The following is a 12,332-nucleotide window of genomic DNA, read 5'->3' as shown; positions in this document are numbered from 1 at the left end:
TTTCTTTCCAGGGTAACAACAGTTGCAGAATGGCTGGCCTGCGATTGACTTCTCCCAAGGGCTTCATCCTATTATGTGCTCCCTTCAGGCTTGCATCGTGTGAGGAAAATACATGCAACATTAAAAAAAGGTTCAATCTTTATGAAAGCCTGATTAGACTTTTTGGAAAATTGGGGTTAAAAACGTAGGTAAGTGTAGTTCTGACCGCAAATATGCTTTATTTGTTCTTCAGTTCTTTTTCCTTTAGTGTTCACAGTTTCTGTTTTTTATTGTTGAAAGCTTTAACCCCAGTCACAGATGGGGGTCAATGGAGCATTATTCTAGCAGGTTGGAAAAGCCACATGTGGAAGGGATTAGTTTTGACCCCTTTGTTGTTCTGAGGATTGTGGAGGCTGGAAGGTACTGGTCACTTCACTGTCATCATTATTCAAAGTGCTAAATGCAAGACTGGTGCTGCCAGAAAATGTGTTAGAAATCATATGTTTCTCTTGTAGCCAACATGCCAGTCCTGTTTTCAGTTTCTCAGATCCCCAAATCCAGAGCGTTGTGTGACAGTGAAGGAAGTTGTGGAGGAAGAGAAAGTTACAGTTGGGCGAATGTGTAATTAAAGCTGCTTATGGTGAGGTGGAGGGGAGGGGAGGGCAGCACATTTGTCTTCCGCTACCTAATGAGTGGTGGCCGGGAGAGCTGAATGAGCTGCCTTGCTCTCGTCTCTCCCTGGCCATGCCACTTTGTCACAAGGACACTCCTCCTGGAAGATGAGACAGGGTCAAGTGCATGTGTATCCCCTGGCATTATTCTTAAAGGCCGGTGGGGTCCCTGTTCCACCGGGGCCTGGGAATTGAAGCACTTCAGCAAGCTCTGAGCCACACCACTCAGCCTCAGCATCATTAAACAAGGCTAAAAATACACAGCCCACCCATGGTCCCCTGTTCGCAGAGGACCCATTCATTGGCATACTGAGACAATCAGTGACTCCTGTTCATGAGAGGTGTGACACCATCATTTTTCACTCCTACTTTAAATTTGATCAGTGTTATGAGGCTGTGGCAATGCAGTAACTGTATGCTCAACCAACTGTTATGAAGTGCCTTTCTCTTTCACCCACTGATTCATACGAACAGTACTGATGCCACTACTACCACACAAATTCACACTGTTGTTTTGTTCAAATCATTGTTAATGCTCATCCCATGGGCCTTCATGGACATAAAAATCAATATGTGTAAAGCTGGTGTGACATCTGCCTCAAGGCAGCACTGATGACACAACCCATGCTGTATGTTCTGTAAAACTAAATATGCTTGGCTGCAAACTGATTATCTTTTATCATCAATTAATCTCACAACTATTTTTCAATTAATCGTTGTGAAATGTCAGGAAAACTGCTTATCCCATCTTCCAAGGGCCAAATGTGTCATTAAATAGATTTTTTTTTAGTCTGACCCCCAAGCCCAACAGCTCATTATCATGGTGTGAACACATTTAGTCCTGGTAAATTATTCTATGGATTTTGACTAACTGCACTCTTAGTAATCACGTTTGTCTTTCAAGGGCAACACCATATCAACACAGTAAATTATGCAGCGGTCATGAATGTGCTAAGGAACCATAACTGTTTGCTCAAATATTTTTTTTTAACCAGTCACTGTATCCAGCAAGAATAGCACGTGTACTACAGTACAGGCTTCCAATGCATGACACCCTGCTCACACGCAGTGGCACGCGGAACCCCCAGGTGCAGCTAATTGATTGACGGCCAGCTCTGATAGCCTACCAACACGCAGAGAAGCGGCTTTCTACGGTAAATAAATGACTGTACATACACCGAAAAATATACTCTGCCTATTTAGTGCTTCAATGTTCACTGCTACAGCAATCTTAGGTGAGGTTTCTGTGAGTGTGTGTTGAATGGAGAGACGTGTTGGTTGGTCCCAGTGCGTTAGCTAGCTCAGGTAGCTGCGTCAGGGACCGGAAGCAGCCACCTGAGCTAGCTAAATCATTAGCCTCCACAGGCTCGTGTAATGTATATTTTAATAAATGACTTAGATAATAACTGACTACGCTGGCGAACTGAATCCCTCAACACATTTCAATAAAAGGCGTGCTTTTACTCACTTGTTACCTTCTTCAATACATAATTATTCACCAGTTAAATAAAACATATTGAGCTTTGTAGGAGTTATTAGCATACTTTTCAAATTCCTGTTAGTTTCAGCAGGCTAATTAATGCTAATAAAAGCCTATTTTTAATCAACAGCTTTTCTGATACAGCCGAGGTCTACTAGCTAAGTAACGTGCATTCACCACAGCTAGCGTTGCTCTTTCATACAATAACTTATCACTTCTGCTTGTATTCACAATGATTGGTTTTGCCCTACAAATGCATTACAAAAATCATGCGTTTGAAATTGATAAGTAAGGTAAAAAAGGTGTGCAGACTGTGTTTGTCTGGCTTAGGTTCCGCTGTGTTCCACGTTATATCGCCTACAGTGGATTATTTAATGGAACTCGGAGCCTGGCGGATGTCCAGAGACAGCACTATTTGCGCCGAGGAGGAAGCGTGCAGCCTGTAAAGCGGCACTGCGGCATCGCCGTATCACTGCGCCCGGTCCCCCTTCTCCGGGATCCTGAAGCTCGGATCTGGAGAGAGAGGAGATACCTTATGGTTTTCCTTTGCGGGATTTATTTTGTCAGCTCCAAATCTTCTTGTGCGTTATCTTTTAATAGTGACCGAAGGCCGGCAACTTGTCCGGACGGCCCCTCCCCACTCGCAAGGGTTTGCATTTCTTCGTTTTGCATGACGTGTCTTGGAGCAAAAAACAAAAAAAAGAGAGAGAGAGGCTTGCTTTTGTTGTGTCTTACAGTGGAAAATGAAGCTTGGAGAGCCGGAGCAGGAGGCAGTGCCAGTCCGCTGCTGCTGTTGTGGGCTGGACTGGATTCAGAGCCTGAGACCTCTACTGACAGCACAGGCAGACAAAAAGGGACTGGGAGCAAAGACAAGGGACATATAGTCTCTTACTGAGCTACAAAAGATAGGGCGAGTGCTAAAATATAGTTGTTTTTTCAATAAGCGATATTTTGGGCGATAATAGTGCAGTGTGTGAGTGTGAGAGAGAGAGAGAGAGAGAGAGAGATTGTGTGTGTGTGTGTGTGTGTGTGTGTGTGTGTGTGTGTGTGTGTGTGTGTGTGTGTGTGTGTGTGAGAGAGAGAGAGAGAGTGTGAGTGTGTTGGCATGGGGCATCAGGTTAAAGGCATAGAGGCTTGGGGTAAAAGGTTTAGGATCGTTATTATAGTAAAGGTTGATATACCTTTTTGGGGATTTTAGAAGGCAGATATTTTTGAATGATTGCTGCATAGTTGCCTTTTTTGAATGTGCCTTTGTTATGTATTCATTTAATTAATAGCCATTTAATCTGTAAATGGTCCTTATTGTTCATGTTAAAGACAATTGCAAGGTGTAGTAGATCTTTTTCCTGGACTAAATGTGTGCTGCAGAATCCATATGACACTACAGTACATGACAACCTGTGTCCAAGTAGACAATGTAAAGTTGAAGATGGTGGGTGACTCTGGCAGATGGCTTTTTGTTGGTGTGGTGATGCAGAAACAGTGTTTGAAATGTCCACCAGCCTTTGAAGGCATGGCCTTTCAGAGAAATGCTCGGTAAAATATGCAGTTGTTGATTTGGTTTTCTTCCACATGGAATACCATTTCTATGATGTAATGGCTAATAATTAATATTCTGAACACATAGAGAAGCCATATGTTTTAGACTACAATGCCAGAGTGACTTTCAGTGGCTTTAGGCCTAGACTATAGGCTAGGCTTTGAGAAAGATCCAGAGTAAGACTGCAAGCTGTTGAATGTTGCATCCTAATATCATAAAGCAGCCAGATGCCTTCAGTGTCAGACTGTGAAGGTATGCCATGCTCAAGAACATAGTGAAGTGCAGGATGGCATTATCAAAAGGCAATGACATTTGCCTTGATTTCTTTACAATATGTGTAAAACCTGTTCAATTAGATCTGCCTTCATTTATGAAAGAGTGATACATATTGCTGGTTTTGATTTGTGGAAGATGTGAGTGAGATGTTAAGTCAAGGTGATATTTTAAAAGAATACAATGAATATGTAAATTTAGACAGATAATTGAATATGAATGCCACTGAAATGTACTGTAACTTTTTTCTATAAATGAATGCATTTAGCAAATGCAAAGTCGATTGTAATGACAGTTAATTTTTCTTAATACAACATTTTAATTAATTAAGGCTTTATTTTAGGCTCAAGAACAATCTGTTTAATTATTCTAATAGGACCAGTGTACTCTGTAACTGATACATTGTCACACTTAGTATTCCCATTTGTACAGATATACATATTCTCTGTATGTTACCTAAAAATTGCAGAGCCAGTGCCAAAAACAGCAACACTTACATGTTGAAAGGCTTAAGACAACAAGTAGCAAAGTAGACATTCCATCACATAATTAATTCAATTTAATTCTTAAAAAGAGTTTTTGGGACAAGCTTGCCCAAAGCTTCAGAGGCACTAGTATAAGAGCACTTGCAATACATTATCAACTCAACTCAGGGCTTAATGATCGGGCAGGGTAAGAAAACACATTATGCTGAGCAGATGTGACTGTAGCCACACAAATGAAACATTTATCTTATGTTATGGAGAATGGAACAGCCGTCTTTCTGTATGGTGTACTGCACCTTTTGGAACCTCAAAGCTCATTGACTAAATGCGAGGTTGAACTTGCTGAGTGAACATATTGCAAATGCATGCTCTTTATCTCTGTGTGTCTTCATTTCGCAGGAGGGAGTTCGCTGACCTTGGGTAAGAGGAGTAGGTTCCTGGAGAAGAAAGATGTGGCGTCACTTGCTCAACGCACCGTGGCGGGACATGTTCACAGAGCAGATATTTGCTTTAACTTGAAAAGCCCTTCCTCTGGCAGAATTGACAGCTTGGTGATAACATGTTTAATAGATCATTTTACACCTCTTGTCGCAGGATTTGATGGACTGCCTTTGGGGATCTTTGCCTGGAACCTAGCTTGGTTCAGTGACTCAATGCAGTTTTGCATTTCCAAAAAAAGGTTTTATCTGTTGGATATTACATGGTTACCTGGGATCTAATAGATTAAGAACATTCGCTTGGATATTGCCGAGATTCTCCTCAGGGATTTTTACACGAGTGGAGGTCAAGCAGTGCCAGTGTTTGACCCTTGAAGAGTGTGATTCTCTGTAAGAGGTGGGTTTATCTGGATGTTTCCCATGAAGGAGATGGATGGCCCTCGATCCAGTGGCCTCCGCAAGAAGAGGAAGTCGAGGTCAGTGAGGGATCAGGTCCGCAGATCAAATGGGATAAGGAACAACCATGTCAAGGGCTCCGTCTCTCGCTTCTCCTCCGACTCAGAGAGGGAGGGCAACAGGGAGCCCTCCTCATCCCGCCCTCGACCCCCGCGAAGAAAGCGAAAGGAGTCTACTTCTGCTGAGGAGGACATCATCGATGGCTTCTCTATCACAGGCTTTGTGACTCTGGAGGCTCTGGAGGTGAGTACACCGTAGGGTAGTGCTTTCAGCTCCATTCAGTGTGTGTGTGTGTGTGTGTGTGTGTGTGTGTGTGTGTGTGTGTGTGTGTGTGTGAAGATGTGTTTACTATTGTGTGGCTCTCTGACTGGGCTGGCCCAGCGTTTTGGCTCCTGTCTGCATATTTGGCTGTTGTGTGAGCTGGACTTAAACAGATGTAGCGCTGCAGCCAGAGATTACTATCTGTGTCACTGAGAGGCGGCTGCTGCTGCTGCTGCTGCTGCTGCTGCTGCTGCTGCTGCTGCTGCTGCTGCTGCTGCTGCTGCTGTGTGTACTGCCCTGCAAAGCCGTCCCCCAGAAGAGGGATGTTCAGCTTTGGCTGTAGTGGCTGTTGTGCCTCTGTACGCTTCAGAGTAAAAGAGCAATTTGATAAGTGTTACAACAGTTTATTCAGAGTGGTAGTCATTTATTGTGCACTGGCTATCCAATTTCTTTGGGCTACAAACTGGGCCCAGGCTGCCTTCTATCAACATAGTTCTGAATTATGATTTACACCACCGAGCATTTTGTAAAGCACAACTGCCATATCATTCTACAATGGTAACTTACAGATGGTTGGCAAATGAAAAGAAAAGTGTGTGTGTGTGTGTGTGTGTGTGTGTGTGTTTGTGAGTGTTGGCCTTCAGAACAGCTGTTACAAGTGCTTTAAGTTCGGTGGCATGGAATATGCTAGTGGAGAGCGCTGTCTAACACCTCGGTCCAAGCTCTCCTGCAGGTGTTCATTAGGTGACTGCAAAGCACAGTACCATGTGATTCACATCATTTTCCTGCTCTTTGCGTACTCTTTTCTAGTCATCAAACCATGTTTTCACTTCTTATTTCAGGTGCTTCTTTTAAATCATCTGGATATGTGGCTATAAGGCATTGTTAACTTCACAGGAAATACTACCAAGCCCAACTGTACATTTTGCATGAAATATTTCAGCAGACATGTTCTAGCTTCTCTTTATTATTATATTTACCCTGATCTGGATTCAGCAGGAGAAACAGTGCAAATAGTTTGTATCTTCACAAGACCGGGCTCCCAACCTGAATTGCTTTTAGGTTTTAGGTTTTAAGTAAATAACTCTAGAGGAAAGTAATTCATCTTAGAAGATTCATTTTCATAGTTGACCTCGTTGTTTGCCGTTTATTAATCATAATCTCCACAGTTTGAATCAAAGTAACATTCTTAAGAGCCGCACATACAAGCAATGAGGTGTTATCTGAACTTACATGAATCTAATATTGCATAACAGAAAAGTAATCTCTACTCACTGTCAGTACATGTTTGACTGGAACTAAGATATTTTAGTCAGTATTTAATCAAAACATACATTATAATATGTTCTTTCAATTAATAAACATTTTCTAAATTTAAATGAAAGTATAAACGGTAATACGGTTGCCTCCAAAAACCTGATTATAACAGATTTACAGTTTTATGTATATTGTAGTAAGTATTTAGACATTTCATTACCTTAATCAACATTGTTTTAGCCTTTTACTGCAGTCAGCGGAATGAAAAACATCCAAATATTGCAGGATCAGATTACATGAATATCCAATCAGTGATTTAGAAGGCACTTGTTACAGACCAATCTTGTCACAGAGTGGTTTACTGAGTAATACAAATGCAGAGTTCAAGTACGAGCAAGAGAAAAAAAAATTCTACTTGCTTGTGTGGGAGTGCAAATGCGTACACACACACAGACACGAGTGTTTTTGTGAGATTGTGACCAAACTTAAACAAACAATATCATCTTCCGCATCTAGAAGTGAAGGGAGATGGCAATATTGTATTGTATTACTGCTTACAGTTGTTGGAGAGCTTTAAAAATAGCAGTTTGTTGCCCCGTGTCCCAAATGTAATGATTCATATTTATGTTTACACACAATCAGTGAAAGCGGGATCTGGACTGGGACCATGTTCCACCGTGTTGCAGTACAGCACTCTCATGTGGTTCCAAGGACCAAGCCGCTTCATTAGTCTGCTGATTATTTCCTTGATTAACAAATGGTTTTAACTAATATCGATAAAATCGCAGATAATAATGATAATTACCTAAATTACAAGGTGATGTCTTCAGATGTCTTGTTTTGTCCAATGAACAGCCCCAAACTCAAAGATGTTTAGTTTACAATAGGATATGAAATCGAGAAAAGCAGCAAGTTCTTACATTGGAGCAGCTGGAATCCGTGTACGACTTGGTATTTTTACTTAAAAAATTGTGATTAATCTTTCCTTTTAAATAGTTGCACAGACATTTTCTGTCAATTGACACATTGAATAATTGTCAATGCTCAAAAGAGAGCAGCATATACATCCAATGTTTATACAGTGTCAAACTGGCTTGTCTTATAACTAGGGACCAATGCAGGGACATCAAACAGTGCTGTGGGATCCTAAAGGCTGAAGGGTCAGGCTTGTGAGTAAGAGGTCAGTGGTTTAAATGTCTGGATCAGTCTTGGAAATGTAGGCCTGGAATAAGAATGAAATCCCAGCCCAGTTATTACCTCTGAAGTGCCCCTGAGCGAGCCACTTGACCCCCCACTTACTTTTCATTAAGTTGTTCACAAGCCAACGGTAGAAGGCATATTTTAAATGGCAGCTCTCTGATGTGACAGTGTTAAAATGATGACTGAGGTTTAATCAGAAAGTTGCTGATTAAGACAGAAATAAGTAAAAATTGCCAGGTTTAATAAAGGTTAAGGTTGCTCCTATAAGAAATCTTGAAACACTTGTTGGTCCCCCTGTAAAGACTCAGAGATGAGCATTTATTGAAGAGCTTTATAACAGAATGATGGACCATCTACAATACAATTTTACAAAGTAGTTGGGGAATGATTTGTCTTCTCTTCAATCTTCAGCAATGGATCAGACTTGTATGAGCTTTTCTTGCATTTCACTGGCTCCATAGCTTAAATCAATTTTGTTTATCCAATATCTTATCCCGAACTTTTCCAGTCTATAATTATTATGTTAGTTATATTTCAGTCACATCCCTCTTATATGTAATATTAAGGTAAATTTCCTTTTACAACCTTTTCTTTACAATAGAGAGCTGTGTTGACTTCTTTTTTATTGCCTGACACTGTCAAAAGACTCGATATATGGAACTATGCACACGTTCAGCACCAATGCCTCTTATTCGGTCTGGGTAAAGTTAAATTCTGATGAGGTCAGACCCCTGGAGGTGTATGCTAGTGTTCTCCATCTGTCACCCCAGTGCTGGAGCAACACTGCTCCCAGGCCTGCTTCACATGTGCATGCTGATATGTTAGCTTTGCATTTGTCTTTTGCAGTCTCAGGGCTCAAGTGTTCTTGATGAGGCTCCTTAGATAAGTAGTTTTTGGTACATGTTCTACAACATGTTGTTGTCTTGATTACTGGGCTGTTTGCTGGTTGTTGCAGTTTGGAGTGAACTTAGCCGACAGTTAAGAGAAGCTGAGTAGGAAGCTGCTGTTTTGATAAAACATGACCATTAGAGAGCACATTATTACTCTCTTTCTGATCAGCATCAGACTGTCTTGACCTACAACCAAGTCTCAACATAACCATTATTTGCCTTCCACTTATCCAGAATACAGGATTTCCTTCTAAAATACACACTGTTTAAGCTAATGACTTTGTAGTTTTAAACAAGACCTTAGTAAAATCCACCATCCTAGCTGTAATTTCCGCAATCATGACTTAGAAAAACTTTCTGCTGTATCCCTTGAACTATTGAAAACATTAGAAATCAATTAGGTGATTCCTACTTGTATAGAATTAAATTGAATTAAAAATGATAGCACAATGCAACGTAACGGTTTAACAGTGAATAAATGGACTATGATCATAAAGCTGTTTATAGCTCCGAGGCATTTTGATATTCTTTATTGAGTGGAGAAGCACCATGTAGTTTCATGCTTTGTAATTTTTCTAGCATTGCAGATTTAATGTACAGAGCACATACTTTATGCGGTTATTTTTGGATTATTAGTGTAATACTGTATTGTTTGGACACTATAAAAGTATTTTACACTTGACCACTTCATTCATACTTGTACATAGAGCAGGCTCAGGTCCAGGGAACGGCTCGTGTGCCGAAGGCCCCTCCACCCCTGCTTCTTGTCTTTATTTTTTTTTCAATTGCTGGTAATTCGATCCCTGTTGAAAGACAACATTAGACATCTTTTCTATTTATGATTTATAAGTGTAAAAATGGGGGCCGCCACAGTCTAGGTAGTAATTCATGGAAAACAATAACATGTCAATTTATTGATACCATCTATTTTGCTTTTATTGAATTCCTTCATAATCCTCACTATATGAGTCTGGACAGACTCGGATATAAACTGCAACTTAACTGGTTGGCAGAGGCATACAACTGCCAGGAAGTTATTTTATTTGAGCTCAGTGCGCATTTTCCCAAGCCTAAACCCTTTCGCTTTAAATTGTACAAGACATTACAAAGAAGTATTGAGGAGTGTTCATTCACTGCACTGAGATCAAAGTACACAGCAGCAGCTGTCCTTTTTAATGGAGTTGGTTTGAGACTGAGCAGCAACCTATTAAAGCACTGCAAGAAATTACTAAATTATTGAGTGCTTTCTCCTCTAAAACCTTTGCTGTTTCACCCATTTCACTTAAAAGGTGTAGCTAACCTCAGCATGCTCCTACTGACCAGACTTGATTTTAAAATGTTGCTCATTATTTCCCAATAGTCAGTAGTCTCTGATTTTTCAGTTTTTACAGTATAAACGCATGCACAGATAAATTCTCCTCAACTTGCATCTCTGCATCTAATGCCTAACCCAGGCTTGATCGGGCTCCTGTCCAATCCCACTTTTGCTTTTCCAACCTTCACTGCTGTTCAACGTTGTGCCTAAAGGCTAGACTGTATTTTACTAGAATAACAACACCTCATCTTCCTGCTCAGCACGTTAACCGCAGTGTATTACATGATTGACTGCTTGTGATAATACCATTAACAGCACAAAAGCAGCACTGTGTAAATTAGTACATTTGCGGTGTCTGTTTTGGACTTTTTTTGCCTTTAAAGGTCTGGAAAGGATTCCTAATTCCCAATGCCCCAATGAGCTCCTGCAGGTTTTGTTGTTTCTCCAAACATCTTTCCCCTCTAACTTAATTTGTCACACACCATAAAAACAGAAGACAATGGATTCACCTAATGCACAAACAGTGTATAGCATGTCACTGGGCACATAACTGCATAACACCACATATGGGTGAGACTGGGAGAGAAGCCTACTATTGGGATAGACGTGGAGACCTGACACAAGCAGTTTGGGGCCTGCAGTGTAGAATTGTTCTTTATAGGGATCCAAGCCTGAGGGCTGTGGAACCCTGTTGGTTTTCTAAGGATTTTTTTCTTCTTCTCTCTGCGTAAAACTACCGCTATAGCCTAAACCGTACATGTTGGGGGTGTGCCATTTTTAGAACTGGTCCAAAACTCCACAAGTTCCTCAAGCGCTGTAAAGTCTAGCCTCAATCAGATCTCCGTGATCGGCGTAACGACAGTACAGAGGAACGTTTGCCCTTAACAGAGCGACAGTAATAACCTAATACACCATCATTTAGGGGATAAATGAAAGAGTGATAGCGTTCCACGGTAACGCCTTTCCTCTCTCGTTGGAGACCGCTGTGTACAGAACTGTTTTAGACAACACGAATGCTTGTGTGGCATCGCTGTGTGTGTGTGGGATCAATATACAGCTCAGCTGGTAGAGCAGGCGCCCATATTTAGCGGAAGTTTACTCCTCGACGCAGTGGGACTCCGACCTGTGGACCTGTTTAACATACAAGTGACCTCAGTGCAGCACAAATATTCTAATAGCCCAGTGTTTCTTTTATAGAAAATAAAACCTGACAGATCAGAGTTGGTCAAAAATCCTTCGGGGCTCTGGGATATTTGCAACGGCACTGTACCGGGGACCTTGCGGCTCCCGCCTCTCGATACTCCCTGACGTTTGCTCCCCGGGTCGCCAGGGTCAACTCGTGTCTGGACGACTGGAGTGATGAGGCTCGGACCCCGTCATAACGGCTTGCGGTTCTAGTTATTACTTGGAATAGTAAAGAAAAATGATCATTAACAACATTTGAAGTGTCACTTGTCATTACCCATTATTGATTACATATTTGTGATGTGTGCATGTACATAAATGACTGAAGTTGTAGCTGCCAGGGGAATGTGTGGACCATCTGCAGCAGTGAATTCAACAGTCAAGAATTTAGTTTCCCCTGGAAAATTTCCTCAAAAACATCCCTCCTTTTGCAGCCTAGATTCGGGACAGAAAAAAAGAAGTACTAAACCAGTTTTTGGCTGTTTTGCATCAGGTTGCACAGAAGCACTGGATTTGACATGTCATGCCTAAGTGCACCAAACAGCAGACCATACTAGCTGAGTGAGGAGATAGTCAATCGATTACAAAGAGCTTTAATGCTTTTCCCGGCAGGCTTTACATCACACTGACAAATTGTCCATAACAGGGGTATGTACTGTATAACCATGTGTCTGCTGGAGGAGAAATGTTTTTGTAACAGCTGTGGAAATCCCAAGCCTGTGCCAATTTTTATTTATGGTTTGTGCTGCTGATATCAGTTTTTTAATTTTAGGCTCCAGCTTCACACCCATCTGTCCCATCCCCACTGGCCTAACAGATGGGACATATTCAAGCCGGGGCACGGTGGAGCATCATAGTTGATGGATTAAGTTGTGTCATCAGTGTGTGTGTGTGTGTGTGTGT

At 41.4% G+C, this 12,332-nt stretch overlaps 1 protein-coding gene across 1 annotated transcript in view; it reads left to right on the top strand.

Annotated features, from left to right (window-relative positions):
- The first annotated feature begins 3,224 nt into the window (after window positions 1-3,224).
- Window positions 3,225-12,332, top strand: part of auts2a (activator of transcription and developmental regulator AUTS2 a) — a 288,031-nt gene continuing 278,923 nt past the window's right edge. Inside the window, exons 1-2 of the mRNA XM_034890751.1 lie at window positions 3,225-3,922; window positions 4,828-5,564. Of these exons, the coding sequence (XP_034746642.1) occupies window positions 5,277-5,564 (288 nt within the window). The 5' untranslated portion in view covers window positions 3,225-3,922; window positions 4,828-5,276. The remainder of the gene's footprint in view (window positions 3,923-4,827; window positions 5,565-12,332) is intronic.

This window comes from Etheostoma cragini, chromosome 13 (genome assembly GCF_013103735.1).
Source record: "Etheostoma cragini isolate CJK2018 chromosome 13, CSU_Ecrag_1.0, whole genome shotgun sequence".
NCBI lineage: Eukaryota > Metazoa > Chordata > Actinopteri > Perciformes > Percidae > Etheostoma > Etheostoma cragini.
This window is presented reverse-complemented; position numbering and strand designations above follow the sequence as displayed.